General features: G+C 37.5%; 1 protein-coding gene across 1 annotated transcript; it reads right to left on the bottom strand.

The window, feature by feature from the left end:
- Positions 1–6561: 6561 nt before the first annotated feature.
- Positions 6562–16256, bottom strand: LOC114187231 (MICOS complex subunit MIC10-like). The gene is made up of 3 exons (XM_028075424.1): positions 15973–16256; positions 13005–13144; positions 6562–6791 (listed from the first exon to the last, which is right to left on the bottom strand). The coding sequence occupies exons 1-3, from the start codon at positions 16100–16102 to the stop codon at positions 6780–6782; spliced, it is 282 nt and encodes a 93-aa protein (XP_027931225.1). The 5' UTR covers positions 16103–16256; the 3' UTR covers positions 6562–6779.
- Between the last annotated feature and the right edge of the window lie 631 nt (positions 16257–16887).

Raw genomic sequence — 16887 nt, 5'->3', positions numbered from 1 at the left:
ACCAAAAAAGCTCACATAGCCACAAAGTCCAGGGTCATGAATTTTCTTTTTAAACATGAAAAATATATTTTTTAAAATATATTATTAAACATTCACTATAAGTCTGCTTATCTCAACAATCGGTCTTAGCCCACCCATCTCGACAATCGACCTAGGTTGGCCTGTCTAGGCTGTAGGCCCTTGTCGAGCCATCTCGCTCGTTGGCCCGAACCAATCCGTCTCGATCGTCGGTCCATCTCGGACATCGACCCATGCCGACCTAGGCTGGCTCATCTCAGATGTCGGCCCAAGCCAACTCGGGTCGGTTCGTCTCGGCCGACGGTCAAGACTATGGATGTCAAAAAAATTCGTACCTGCGGATATCCGCGGATAAAACCCGCAACAGGTAGGAAATGAATACTAAAAATGGATACTCGCTACCCGTGGGTATGGGTATTTTTGATACTCGCATGTTAACGGGGCGGGTACAGGTATCATAGTATCCGTACCCGTGGATACCCGTACCCGCTGAACTTTAATTCACAAAAATACCCTCATATATATATATATATATATATATATATATATATATATTAGTAAAAAGCATTTTGAGTCTTGTAAAGGTGGTTGAATTCTTACCCCACATTGAATTAGAGTAGATTACTTCTAGATATGTTGAGGCATTGATGTGTCTCCAAGATTGGTTATGGACCAACATGGAAGGTAATGAAATTAACACTATTACTTAGATATTTTAATTAAGTGATTGTTAGAAATTTTTAATGAACTTCTTATGTTTTCAGGCTCTTCTAGATTAAAATTGCACGACATGAAACTTTATACAATGTTGTAAGATGTGGACATTGATAAAGTTAGTAATTTCTTTAATATTTCATTAAAAAATAAATTATAATATAAATTGTTAGTGATTTTTTATTTGTTTGTTTTTCAGGAATCAATCGGAGAAAGTGTTCTTGTTGACCAAGCACTAATTATGGTTAAAAATTTGTTTTTCAAAATATTTTGTAAATACCCGCGGGTACCCGTTGATACCCGCGGATATGAAAAAAATAGGCAGGTAACCGCATAACGGATACTTGACGGATATGGATACGGGTACGAGGCGAATATTTATCAAGTGGATAGGGTACGGGGGAGCTACTACCCGTACCCTACCCGCCCCGTTGACATCCCTAGTCGGGACCGCGTCATCTCGAAATAGGTCTATCATAAATCAAAAACCACCACTTAATGCATAGTTTTAGTCCTTAAATCAGTGCTTTTAGGCCAGTAGAAATAGGCTTTTGGTTTCACAATGATGGCTCACTATACTTCCAAAAGGAATACCCACACATTCACTTCCACCATTGCTTTAATTTGAAATGTGTTTATGGATTCTATAACCAAGCATAAAAGGAAAACCCATGCCCTCTTTATGTTGTGTTTGGACGAGACAATTAAAGAGAGTAATTGGAGAATTTGAAATTCTTTGAAGTAAAATAACTTGTTCGGATGATGAAATTAAAAGGAAATTGAAATTAGAGTTTTTTAAGATATTTCAAATAACTAAAATAGTAAAATTTGAAATTCACTCAAGAATGAAGGAAATTGAAATTTCACAAGTTGTGGAATTCCTCGTTGGTCACATGAAAATGTCCATGGGTCCAATAAATCGACTCATATCGATCTTCAGCTCAGGCGAGTCGTCTCGATATTTAGTTTGAGTCGAGTCGACTCAATTATGAGCTTCGGCGACTTGAATCAACCTTCGACCAAAGCTACTCGTCTCTATCTATCTTTAGGAGTGACTTATCTTGACCTTTTGTTTGACTAACTCAACTTGACTTTCTGTCTGACAGACTTAGCTCGACTTTCTGTTTGACTGACTCAGTTAGACCTTCTGCCTAAGTTGACTCAGCTCGACCCTTTGAATCGGGTCGGCTAGGTTGGACCTTTGTCTTAGGTGACTTGGCTCTACCTTCAATATGGTCCTATTAAACTTAACCTTCGATCTGAGCCTATTAAACTCGACCTTTGGCTAATGCTAAATCGTCTCAAACTTCCACTAGGGTTAACTCGTCTTGACTTAGCTTGACTTTCAGCCAAGGTCGACTTGTATCAACCTTTGGCCCGAGACAATTGGTCTCGACCTTTGGTCAAGCCGACACAGTTCAACCTTTTGCCCGAGTTGGCTTTGACCCTTTAGCTTCAGTAAACTAGTTTGACCTAGACGAACATGGTTGAACCTTCAAGCCCGAGTGACTTGACACAACCTTTGGTCCAAATCTACTGAAGTTTACCTTCAATGTGGACGTACTCGACTCAACCTTCGACCCACACCGACAAGTTTTAAACTTTAACCAAGATGAACTCGTCTCAAACTTCGATCAGGATTGACTTTTCTCGACCTTTGGTTAGGGTTGACTTTTCTTGAGCTTTGGCCAAATAGACTTAGCTCAACTATCTATACCCAGGTTGACTCATATCACCCTTTTGACCCAGGCGACTATGCTCGACCTTTGGGACAAACTAACATGGCTCAACCTTTGGCTTGAGTGACTCGGGTCGACTTTCGGCTTGAGTCCACTCAGCTTGGCCATTGGCACATGTAACATCCCGATCGGATATTACTAATTTTAATTAATTTAAATAATAGAGAAAAATAAAATCGCATTTATTATACTATCTTTCCCAAAACGCGGGAAAAATAAAAACCATACATTAAGCGTCATAATAATAGCCGTAAATTAAACTCCAAGTTTTACATCTCCATAAACTAATTATAAAATTGAGTTACAAAATAGCATAAGTTGTAACCATAAAATCCCCAGGCTGCCCTACTCCGATGCTATATCTCACCAGAACCACCTGCAACATCATCTGCTCTCGTGTAACCAGTTACACGATCATCGTCAAGCACAAGCAAATAGAGTGAGCTACATATATATATATATATATATATATATATATATATATATATATATATATATATATATATATATATATATATATATACAATCACAACTAAAAAGCACAAACACTCATCAGAGAACTCCATCCTCTGATTCCACAAATCATGGCCACCACCATGTTTATCCACATTCTACATCTTTAGATGATACCCTTAATACTTGCCACCACAAGCCACAACTCGTGGTTCCACCATCTACAAGCCACAACTTGTAGGAACACGTGAGGGAATATCATGCTACGAACCACACTTCGTAACGCCAAGTGGAGTTCCCAATACAAACCTAATTTCGTACTCTCAACAGAAGTTTAGCACATCACTGGCCACATCCTATGATTACTCAATCGAGTGGAGACCCTCCATATGAGCCACAAATTGTACACTCACACTGGTAACACTCACTATTCTGAGCCACAACTCAAGGAATGTCCTATGTTCATCCTCTATCCCGAGCCACAACTTAAGGGATGTCATTCTGAGCCACAACTCAAGGAATGTCACGTGTTTACCCTCCATCCCGAGCCAAAACTCAAGGGATGATCCAGCTAAGTTCATCCTTAAGGTATCACCGAAAGCCCTGTAGACCACGCCTATGCACAAGAAGAAACAAACCACTGCCCCTACGTAATCACTTGGTGTTGCCTGAGCGCCGCTAGGCGAAAACCAGTTGCAAACCGCCTAGCGGAAGCATCTTGCTGTCAGGCGTCTCGCACCTAAGAAAACACTACCTCTACAACTATCGCCTGGCGGAACGACCATCGCAAGATGCCACACGTCACAATGGCCCTATGGAATTACAGCTATCGGTTAGCGGTTCAAACACCATCGACAAGCGCTACACTAGTACTAGTTTCAGTCCCTGCAGAAAACTTCAACACCTTGCTCAATCTTTGAGATCTCACCTTACTCTCTAAGTTGAGTAATCCTACCATGCACTATGATCCATACTTTACATCCACAACACATTGCCTAATTAAGGACAATCTGCTTATCTCGTTTCCATTTTTGAAACTATTCTCAAAGTCGAACCTCATCACAAGCTAGACCTAATCTTAGGAACATCCCCAACCACCAATAAAGTATATCTTAAGCATAGTTCCAATTTTACTACTAGAAATACTATGATTACCCTTTCCGGATCAACCTCTCGCAATTCTGCAATCAACTTATGCATCAGGACTTTGTCATAACCTATGGTACACTAATTCCCTCATCACAACTCTCCACATCCCTTTTTCCCTTTAAAATGATAGCTCATTCATAATTCATGTATTTCTCCATCTCACTCAACCTTGGCCCAGTGACCCCATAATCCACTTTCATAAATCACTTGACCCAAAGAGACCCAACTCCCAATAGCACCTCACAGCCATGTAGAGTGATATTCCATCGTGTTGGCACCTGGCGACAAATAACGTGTCGTCAGGCGGTCATGCAATTCTGGGTAATCTTGAATTTCCCTTCACCTACAAGAACCCTATATTCCTTAAACCTCATTTTTCTTGCTTATCTCCAATTTCTCACAGTCAATTACACATCCCATAGCTCACGTAATAAATTTTGTATACCACATGCAACTTCACAACACCATTCATACTGTGATTGTTTCCTACACCCAAAACCCCCAATTATTCAAACCCTATTTTGCATACATATAAATTTCATCCAATAACTTTCAATCACCTCGCAATTCCCCAATTATTTATAATCAACATTCCATTCTCTAGTAATAAACATTTTTCCCCAACCAGAATTAGCCAGAACACCTAAAAATCTCAAGTCGAGCCAATTCCGCTCGCATCACCTAGCAGTTGTTCATCGTCGCAAGACGGTTCATGCTAGAACCCAAAAATTGAGTTGTTCCTGTTGTGTCACCTGGCGGCCATTTCGTGCCGCAAGGCGGTTTCTAGCAAAAGTCCAGAAACTGAGAACAAAACACATGTGTCACTTGACAGCTTTGAAAACTTGCTAAGCGGTTTCTGGAAAATTTCCAGAAACTACAAAATTAAACAAAATGGCAGAATTTAGGCATTCATAAGGACTCTAAAGTTTCTTCTTTATGAACAATGACCTCCTTCTCTCCTCACTGTACTCACATTTAGTAGTCTCAAAAACTCTCTCGAACAAACAACCATACAATTGTCAAGTCAATACACAACCAATCAATCAATTCATGTTTCATGATAATTCCTATACATGTAGGATTATATTATCACTCATCAGGATCCAACATATTATTAAACAATTAACAATTGCAATTGCAATAATACACAAATGGCATACACAAGACTCAAACCCAGTTCCTTTCATAATAACCAAGTACTCTCAACCACTTGAGCTAGTACTATTTCATGTCATAAGCCCTAACATTAAATGCCATAAAAGTTCCATTACCCGCATTTATTAAATAATTATTTATTTAATTATTTAAATTTCTCGAATCTTACATCACACGCCTAATCGACTTGACCTTTGGAATTGGCTTATTCCACTCAACCTTGGGCCTGTGCTGAGTAGTTCTTAACTTCGACTAGGATTGACTCATCTCGACCTTCAGTCTGACCCAACTTGTCTTGAGCTTCGACCAAGACCAACTCGTCTCGACCTTCTATTACAGGATCGACTCATCTCAAACTTCGGCCAGGGTTGACTCGTCTCAAACTTCAACCAAGCCGACTCGACTAGACGTTTAGCCTTAGTTGACTTTGCTCGGCCCGAGACTTGACCTTTAACATGGACCTAATCGGCTTGACCTTCAGTTCATTTCGACTCTTCTCGACCATGGCTTAGTCTTACTCATCTCGATGGTTGACTCGTCTTGATCTTCGACTAAGGCCAACTAATTTATATCTTTGGTTAGGGACGACTCTTTTCTACCTCAACCTTTGGTTAGGGATGACTAGTCTCAACCTTTGGCAAGCCTCGACTCGGCTAGACCTTCCGTCCATGTTTACTCAACTCAACCTTCTATCCTAGTAGACTTGACCCTTCGATCAACCTACGACACTGAAGGTTGAGCCAATTCCGTCTAGGGTAAAGAATTAGCAAAATTGGCCATGGTCCAATAAAGAAGTGTGGTGATGCGGTGGTTTTGTGGAGGGGAAGAAGATGATGGACATGTGACAATGTCCCATTGGTTCAACTGTGTGTTAGGATTATGCCACGTGTTATGATTTGGTTGGACATCTTTGGAAGTAAAGGATAGTGGACATGTGGTGATTAGACTAATTGTGAGAGTGATAATTGCCATATTCAATTTATATTCAATTTACATGTTCCAACGAGGAAGTGTTGAAATGTAATATTATGTTATTATTATTTCTTTTGCATATTAGGGTTAGGGTTTAAGAGAAGTATATTGCCTTTTTCCGTAATCTCTCTCCATATATAGGTCAATCAAACAAAAGCACAACAATGTAGATTGCATGTCTTTTCTCAATCTTATTTATACAATTTATATTACATTAATTATCAAGATATCATGCCCGACCATTATTATACTGATATAATCATCGCCTGAAATGTTCAGTTCAAATTTTCAATCCAATTTGAAAAAAATGGCTGGCAAAATAACCTAGCTGGACCGCATAAAAAATAAAGTAATAGAAAAATAAACCTGAAGAAAACTTCCTTTGCTTTTTCAATTCTTCGCCTCATAAACAGTGCTCAGATTACAGGAGAACAAATGTTTGTAAAAACTAGGGAATAAAATATACGAGATGTTTGTTCATTATGAAACATGGTAGTGCAACATTTGGAGGAGCAATAATGCTATAAGGAACCATCAACGATCACAAGAACATTCTGATTCACCTTCGCGTTGTGGCATCTACTCATAACCCTGCACATTCCGGAAACAAAAACAATAAGTACGTTAATTATGTTCCAATCTAGTTCTTTAAATACATGCGTTGCACTTGCCACCATGAGCAATATTGTCACACTGGCGCCCTGTTAGAACTGAAAAATACACAGTATAATCGAACTAGTGAGAGCATTGTTATTGGATTGAACAGGCAAACATTGCTATTTCAAATAGCCTTCAAACAACAGGAAATAAGATATGTTCTCACAACTATACTGTGGCTCTAGAATCACGATATATTGGACTAAACCAGAAACATAAACACAAACTTATGACTAAGTACAGCTATTAGCACGTCTTTAAAATAAACAGAAAAACTCCACAGTTATAGGCGCTCCGCAACTTAAACAGTCTGGCTGGAGTCTCCGATTACATGTGAGAACACATTGAACTATTTTATCTCATTGATCATAAGTCAACACGAGTATAACCATCAACTTGGCCAAAGATACAACATTAGAGATTAAATTGATCCTATTGTACTTAAAGACATTTTGTACTTAAAGACATTGATGAGTGCAATGAGTGGTTAGTGGGACAAGTGGATGACAATGATAATGAAGCCGGAAGAATGAGTTGGTATTCAATGATGATCCTAGTCTTAATCGGGCAATTGTTTATGAAACTTCAAGTGTTGGTGAGCCAATAATTTATGCAAAGATAAAAGGAATAAAAGAAAGCAACCATCAAGTGGTGGTATTGTTATTGGATCTTCACAGGCTTCCAATAAAGTAGTAGGTGCAACTTTGGCCTCAACACAAAGGAAGGGCAAAGAGATGATTCAAGTTGATGAATTGGGATTTGATAGTTCTAACTTTCGAAAATACTGAAGAATTATTTAACTTTAACCAAGCTTTCTTTGAAGGCAAAGTGGAGGAGGGATATGCCCCATTGGATAAGATTTAAGATAATTATTATGGGATTGAGAAAGAACCAAATGATTAGAAATTTAGGGTATTAATTACATGTTTTGTTCTTATTATAATTCTTGAAACTTGAAATTCTAAAGCTTGTTAGTATCATTAACTCTATGGGTGTCTTTCATTATTTTTTGCATTTCAATTATATTTATGCCTTCTACTTATTATTGTTGAAATGTAATGTCTTTTATTATCATGTATGAGATCCCTTCTTTAGGGTTAGGGTTAGGACTGGGTCTTGACTCTTTGTATTTTGTCTATTATTTTCTTATATAAAGAGTGGTAAAACAGTAACAGTGATAAGTTTTCACTGTTTCATTTCTCTAACACCTCTTCAAGTTGGTATCAAGAGCCAGAACATCTTCTCTGGTTCATCTTCACTGTTTGTCACAGTGGCTATCGTTGTCTACCGTCTTCCGCCACCGTCCGACGTGCCGTCCGCCGTCGTCACCACTGGCGAGTCTACTCCGGCGAAGTCAGGGTTAGGTGCGCCTCGAGGAGCGCAACCCATCCCCGCAAGTCACGTCCCCGGAAACCTCCGCACACGCCGCCACGTGCGCCACTCTCTGGCGACCTTCAAGCGCGTGTTCACCATGCGCGGCCTCCTGGGCTTATTCCTGCTCTTGTTTTTCTGTTTTGGTGGCCATAGCTTGAACCTAGGGTTTCTTCTCAAAGTTAAGTTTTTATTTTAATAGCTTCTACGGGTGGAATGTCTCCCTCTCTATCAACTACTCCTATTATTACCTCTGCAAAACTGAACTGGAAAAATTACTCCTCTTGGTCAGCTTCGGTGGAGTTGTGGTTTCTTGGTCAAGGCTATCATGACCATCTTGAAAAAGAGGTCTCTACTATTTCAGAAGAAGAGAAACCTAAGTGGCAAAAATTGGATTTTCAGTTGTGTGTTGTTTTATGGCAGTCGGTTGAGCAAGGGGTCTTAGACATTTTGAGACCTTACAAGACATGCTTCTCTTTTTGGAAAAGGGCACAAGACATTTTTGCTAACGACATTCAACGCCTCTTTGATGCAACTCAAAGAGTAGCCTCACTCAAACAAATCAATCATGATATGGTTTCTCATATAGGAAAGGCTAGGGTTGCAGTAGAAGAATTGAAGAGCTTTTTTGTGATTGATTCATTAGAAGATATCAACAAAAAACTTGATAAGTTTTACATGGTCTTAATTTTGAGGAGCCTGTACTTGACTTTTGATCATGTACGTGATCAAGTTTTAGCTGGTGATCAAATCCCTTCGATGGACAACTTAGTTACTAGACTTCTTCGTGTACCAACATTGGTCAAAGATGAAAGTTCAACTGATGTTTTTGAAACATCAGCAATGGTAGCACCACGAGGAAGAGGAGGAGGTCGGAGCAACCGTGGAGGACGTGGTGGTCGAAGTGGGCTACCTCAATGCTCATATTGTAATAGAATGGGCCATACCCAAGACAAGTGTTATTCCTTACATGGTTTTCCTGATAAAGCTGCTCATGTGTCCAAGTCTGATCATTCAGAATCTAGAATTTCTGATGAAGAGTACCAAGAATTTTTGAGGTACAAATATGAGAAATCCAACAATCCTGGCCCATCCTCTTCAATGTCAACTGCATGCATCTCTCAATCTGTGAAAGGTCTTAGTCCATAGATTCTTTGTTCAGGTGCCTCAGATCATGTCTCTAGTAACATTTCCTCATTTTCCTCGATTTCCTCTCCCAAAGTTCCTCATTTTATTACTGTTGCAAGTGGATCCAAAGTGGCATCTCAAGGAATTGGCAAAGTTTCTTTATCTCCTTCACTAAATTTAAACTTTGTTTTGTACATTCCTCATTGTCCTTACAGTTTAATCTCCTTGAGTCAATTGACTCGTTCCTTAAATTATTCTATAACCTTTACTACTAATTCCTTTGCTATACAGGACCATGGTACGGGTCATCTGATTGGAGAAGGACATGAGTCACGGGGACTTTATTTCCTAAAACCAAGCTCCTCAATATTTTGTTTTGCAACTTCATCCCCAAAACTTTTGCATGATTGTTTGGGTCACCCAAGTTTGTCCAAGTTGAAGATGATGGTTCCAAGTCTCAAACACATTCAAGCCTTAGATTGTGAATCGTGTCAATTAAAAAAGCATGTTAGATCTTCCTTCCCTAAAAAGTCTGAGACACAATGCAATTTTGTTTTTTCTACCGTTCATTCCGATATTTGGGGATCAAATCGTGTCACTTCTTTTGGTTTTAACTATTTTGTAACGTTCATTGATGAATTCTCTCGATGTACTTGGGTTTCTTTAATGAAAGAAAGATTTGAACTTTTATCCATATTTGTGTCCTTTAATGAAATTAAGAACCAATTTGGGAAGACAATTAAAATTCTCAGAAGTGATAATGCTAAGGAATATTTTTCTACTGCGTTTTCCTCATTTTTATCTTCCCAAGGAATTTTACATCAGTCAACATGTCCTCATACTCCACAACAAAATGGCATAGCCGAAAGAAAGAATAGACACCTTATTGAAACTGCACGCTCTCTAATGTTGAATACTAATGTTCCTGTTCATCATTGGGGAGATGAAGTCCTCACTGCTTGTTTTCTAATCAATAGGATGCCTTCTTCTTCTATTGAAAATAAAGTTCCTCACTTGATAATTTTTCCAAATGATCCTTTGTATCGTGTCTCTCCACGTGTATTTGGATGTACTTGTTTTGTTCATAATGTCTCTCCAGGTCTTGATAAACTTTCTACAAAGGCTATTAAGTGTGTCTTTTTGGGATATTCTCGCCTTCAGAAAGGGTATAAATGTTATTCTCCCTCAACCAAAAGGTATTATATGTTTGCTGATGTTACATTCTTTGAGGACACACCTTTTTTCTTGTCCTCCATGGAGGAGAGTTCATCTGTTCAACATGTCCTTCCTTTACCATCATGTGATCCCTTGGTTATTCCTGAAACTCAACCTCCCACTCAAAATGACAATGACATTGTTCAACCACCTCTTCTCACATATCAGCGTCGCACTCCAATGACTCCTTCCTTTCTTGAAGATCCTTGGGACTCAAATCCTTCTCTACCAGATTCTCGAATCATGGATCCTTCATCCTCTTCGTCTTCTCTTGACTCCGATCATACTTGGCCTATTGCCCTTTGGAAAGGTATTCGCTCTACTCGTAATCCACATCCTATTTATAATTTTTTGAGTTATCATCGTTTATCTCCTCCATATTTCTCTGTTGTTTCCTCCTTGTCTACCATTAAGGTTCCTAAGAATGTTGATGAGGCACTTGGTCCTCCTGGATGGCGACAAGCCATGATTGATGAAATGCAGGCACTTGAACTTAGTGGGACTTGGGAACTTGTCTCTCTTCCTCCTGGTAAGAAGCCTGTGGGCTGTAGATGGGTCTATGCTATTAAGGTTGGTCCTACTGGTGCTGTAGATCGACTCAAAGCTCATCTTGTAGCTAAGGGGTATACTCAGGTTTACGGCCTTGACTATTGTGATACTTCTTCTCCTGTGGCTAAAACCAGTTCTGTTCGTCTTTTCCTTGCTATGGCTGCCATTCGCCAATGGCCTCTGTATCAGTTGGATATTAAAAATGTCTTTCTTCATGGTGATCTGGAAGAGGAGATATACATGGAGCAACCTCCTGGGTTTGTTGCTCAGGAGGAGTTTGGGTTAGTTTGTAAGTTACATCATTCTCTCTATGGCTTGAAGCAATCTCCTCGAGCTTGGTTTGGTAAATTTAGTCATGTTGTGCAGAATTTTGGATTGAAACGTTGTGAAGCGGATCATTCAGTATTTTATGGTCATACTTCTCCTGACAAACGTGTTTATCTTATGGTTTATGTTGATGATATTGTTATCACAAGAAATGATATCACTAGAATTGCTCAATTGAAGAACCATTTGTTTAGCCACTTTCAGACCAAAGATCTGGGTCGTCTTAAATATTTCCTTGGTATTGAAGTGGCGCAATCAAAAGAAGGTGTCATCATTGCACAAAGAAAATATGCTCTTGATATTTTGGAGGAAACAGGCCTGACAAATTGGAAGCCCATTGATAGCCCTATGGACTCAAATCAAAAGTTAACAAGGGATCAAGGTGAACTTTTCTCAGATCTAGAGAGATATAGAAGGTTGGTTGGAAAACTCCTCTACCTTACTATAACAAGACCTGGTCTTTCTTATCCAGTGGGAGTTGTAACTCAATTTATGCAAAATCCCCACATTGATCATTGGAATGCTGTGATTCGCATTCTCAGATGTGTAAAAGGGAATCCAGGACAAGGATTGTTGTATGAGAACAACGGAAGTACTCAAGTTGAAGCGTATTGTGATGCAGATTGGGCTGGTTGTCTAATTGATAGAAGATCTACCACAGGGTATTGTGTATTCCTTGGAGGAAACCTTGTATCTTGGAAAAGTAAGAAACAAAGTGTTGTTGCTCGATCTAGTACAGAGGCGAAATATCGATCTATGGCTCTAGCTACATGTGAACTAGTGTGGATTAAACAACTCCTTCAAGAGTTGAAATTTTGTGAAAATGAGCAGATGAAGTTATATTGTGACAACCAAGCAACCCTTCACATTGCCTCCAATCCGGTGTTTCATGAGAGAACAAAGCATATAGAAATTGATTGTCATTTTGTTAGAGAGAAATTACTATCCAAGGATCTTGTTATTGAGTTTGTCGGCTCTAATGAACGACTTGCAGACATTCTAACTAAATCTTTAAGAAGGCCTAGAATTCAATTTATATGTTCCAAGCTTGGAGCATATGATCTATATGCTCCAGCTTGAGGGGGAGTGTTGAAATGTAATGTCTTTTATTATCATGTATGGGATCCCTTCTTTAGGGTTAGGGTTAGGACTGGGTCTTGACTCTTTGTATTCTGTCTATTATTTTCTTATATAAAGAGTGATAAAATAGTAACAGTGATAAGTTTTCACTATCTCATTTCTCTAAAACCTCTTCAAGTGTTATATATATATATATATATATATATATATATATATATATATATATATATATATATATATATATATATATATATATATTATGACTGCCATAAGCTGTTATGGCATCCGATATATTTTCATGAAGGATCTTTTAGTTACCAATATTTTCCTATTGATAACATTGTGTAATTGGAAAGCCCAATGCCCTATAAACACCAAAATCCCGTACTTCCAACGAGGGAGTGGGCCTAAGGTCCCATACCTTTCTATTGGATTGTAGCATTATGTATACACAAGAAAATAAAAGACAAATCCTACCTGAGCAGCAGTTTCGGAGACCTTAGGTAGGGGTAATTTTGTTGGAGGGCCATCAAATAGACGAGAACATTCTGCATATGCAGATCCAATTCCAACTCCAGCACCAAAAGCAATAGATGCCCATCGAGTTACAGGACTCCCTAGTACAGTAATCAGAAGCAAAGAAATTCAACATTAACAATTTGGGAAAATCTCAACCACAGATTCAACTATTTGAGGAAGTCTCAAACACAAAGATACAAGTCTCAACCATAAAGATATATAATACTTACAAAATGATTGTATTGTATAATAAAAGACATTACAAAAACCCCAAACTAAACCACCAACATAGAAGTAACTTAACCTTCGTTTAATAATGTAAGAAAATAAAATAAAATCAGCAGCTCAAATTGATTATAAATACCAAATTTTCGAAAGATGGGACTACTAATGACAAAACTATTCATGACACTCACCCAACAAATTGGCTTATATGTCATTAATTGTATGCTGAGCCAACAAAGTATAGGTCGTCATTCTTTTTTTCAAACCGACATTGGTCTTCAATACAACCATTACAGGCTCAGAGGCAGTAGATGCAACAGCATGCAAGTTCAATTTAGCAAAACAAATAGTACTTTGATAATTTACGTTCAAAATGCACAAAAAAAAAATAATACTGAGAAAAATATGCATGGGATTGGGGATAGGTAATCGATTTTAACCCAAATCAGCTGAGCAAAGGCATGGTAAAGCACTAAGGTTATCAAATAATATTATCGTCTTGCTAAAATTAAAATAAAAAAAGGAGGCTTAAATATATTTTACATTCTCGGAAATAAGCCAACTTGCTTTTAGCCCCTGCAAAAAATTGGTTTTTGATCCTTGTAATGTTCATCATCCTAACTTGTTGTAGTACTTGGCATTGCAGCAGAGACTAAAAACACAAACCACCAAATTTTGCAGGGACGAAATGGCATGGGAAAGAAAACCACTGTATTTACAGGACTAAGAACAAAAATTGTTATATTTTGCAAGAACATAAAAACAAAATTGTTATATTTGAAAGAACATAAAGCATGTTGCTTCAGCAAGTTCATGACAGAAACCAAAACAAGTGACAACAGACATCACATAGATCAAAAACCAAAATTTTTGAAGCACTTTAAAATCACTGTATTTGCAAGGACCTTGAACATATTTAAGCCAAAAAAATATGATATTTTTGTAGATACTCCATTAATTATGCTAGTTGATTATGTTGGATAGACCAAGTGCACGAAACATTGATGTTGAGTGGCTAGTACCATAATGTTTGCAACTGATCAAGTATCTTTTAATAAAGAAAATATAGGTTTAGGGTCAAGAAAGAAGGAAACAAGAGAATGACATTTACCAGTAATATCAGGGGATATTCATTGGTAGGATATAATGTTTACAATTCCCCAACACAATATGCCTATTTATAGTAATAATTAGATCAAGTATTATAATCACTAGTACAATCTCAGGTCCACTAGGAAAGAGACCAAGTAATCATATAAAGTAAGGAAACATAATAAAGAAATATAAAGAGCCATTTGGTTTGAACAAGCATTTTCTTTTTCAATGTGTTTCCTATTTTCTGAAGTTTCTGTGGGAAATAGGGAAACCAACTTTTTATTGTTTTCTATTTTCATTTTCACCTTTTCCTACACATTAAACATTCTCAAAACCAAACACCCAAAAAATCAGTAAAGAACTCAAAAAATGCTTGCACAATATTCTAGGATAATCTAATGAAAAACTAAATATTTTCTAATACTCTCCTACAAGCGAAGGCCGATAAATAAGTGAAAAACACACAATCCATCTTAACCAAAAGCATTCACCCAAAAAAGAAAATAAACTTCTTCCAACGGCAGCCAGTACAAAGAAGAGAAAGAGAAAAGACAAAAAATCCAATGATCAAGAACAAACGAAAATCCTAGAATGACTCGGGCTTTCAAACTTTCAACATCCTTGACCCCTAATTGTTCAGCTGAAACCATAAGACCTAAGACACTGCTGCTCAGAAGGCCTGTAACACCCTTGGACACTGCTTTCTAGCTGGCTGCAGTACTTCTGGTAGCCAGAAACAATCAGCAGCAGAAGCCTCTAAAATCATCATAACTGTAGAGAATACTGGAAAGTTCTCTGTCCAACCACTAACTGATTTTCACACAAAAAATAGACAAGGCTAAGAACCAGAAAAACACGCTAAACCATCAATCATCTTGCCAGGGGTAATTGCCCTTGGGCATTATCTAGGTGTTTTAAATCTTTACTTTTGTTTTAGGCAAATTCTTGTAAGTTTAGGCGTGGAATCTGAGCATATTTCTGCTTCGTAAAGTTGTTTGTCTCTTAACATCTCTGAAAGTGTTTATCCTCTAAGCATATTTTCATTTTCTAGTAGCTTGTCCCTGAGCACTTGAGTAGAGGGAAATTGAACAAAATAATGTGATAAAACATATCTCGTCTATATTTTGGCACTCAGTGCACTTGTTGTGGAAACATTTCAAAAAAAAATGTAATAGATTTCGGATGATAAATTGATTGCTTAAGAGAATGAAAGTGTTTTAGAAAAAATAATTTTGAACAAAAGAGTCAGAACATAATGTGGCACATATATCAAACTTGTGTGCTGTGAATGAAATCTCGCGAGAAAGCAAACAGACACAAAAAGTTGTGACATCTAGCATTCTTCCCAAGTGGTCTGTAATTAGGGGCTTCTTATTGGGACAACGGGTAGAAGGTTTGAGAGGAATTTGGAGATTAGATTTTGGTGTAGGGTTAATTTAATAGGGAAGATCAAGTATCTAATAAGAGTGATAACAGAATATGATGGCAGATAAATCTGGTGCTTTCATCTCAGAAACGAGAAAAGCACATAGGATTTCCTTCGGATTGAAATCCTAACCCTCAGCATACTCGGAAAATAAATGAATGAAAGAAATATGGTACTGACTGAAAAATAAGAGACCGGCAAATGCACCGGCAGATGAGGAGTAGACGAGGCGACGAACGGTGAGATCAAGGCAGGCGTCCCATTTGGCATCGAGGTCATGCTGCGGGGGAATGATTTGCGTGTCAGCCATTGTAGTTGTAGGGCTAGAACCACCTCTGTTGTTTTCTTTTTCGTTTTTTTATCAAACAACTCGTCTCTGGTACGCTGAAACTTCTTTTTATTCCATTCTTGCTGTTCTTTTATTTGTTCCGAAAACATGTGCCCTTTCGGGTTCGGGTGGGTTGCACTTCTATTATCCTTTAATAGGCAATTACTTTCGGAACCCATGTAATTCCCTCTTATACTCCGCCTTTTTGTTTTGGAAATTAGACCTGCCTACGCGTACGGGTGCTTATATATATTTTTTCGGTTACATTTATTATATTATTAAGGAAAATTAATTTATTATCATCATGTAATTAAAAGTACGTAGTTATATTTACTTATAATAGTAACTAGTGCCATATCCGTGCATGTACGCACGGTGCTATATTTCTTTTTTATTTTGTATTTGTAAAATAAAAATATTATTATATTTGGAGTAAATAATTATTTTATATATGTCATTATATAATATTATTGTATATATGAATAATAATAATAAATATTTAGATATTATTAGAATTGGGATGAATCAATGTTATTTTAACATTTGTGGTTATAATTTTTAATGAAGTACTCTAAAATTTGTTACAAATAATTTTATATATTTTGTTGCTTGGAATAAAAATATATTATATTTTTTAATAAATTATTTTAAAATTGCTTACAAATAATTATAAATATTTTGTTAGATGAAATAATAATGTATTCTGTTTTTTAATTGTTTATCAATAAATGAATTGGTTACAAATAATATTATGGTTTAGGGAGGTC

Source organism: Vigna unguiculata, chromosome 1 (assembly GCF_037176805.1).
Source record: "Vigna unguiculata cultivar grain cowpea cultivar isolate G323 ecotype 2 chromosome 1, ASM3717680v1, whole genome shotgun sequence".
Lineage (NCBI taxonomy): Eukaryota > Viridiplantae > Streptophyta > Magnoliopsida > Fabales > Fabaceae > Vigna > Vigna unguiculata.
The sequence above is the reverse complement of the archived record's forward strand: the minus strand, read 5'-3'. Positions and strand labels throughout refer to the sequence as shown.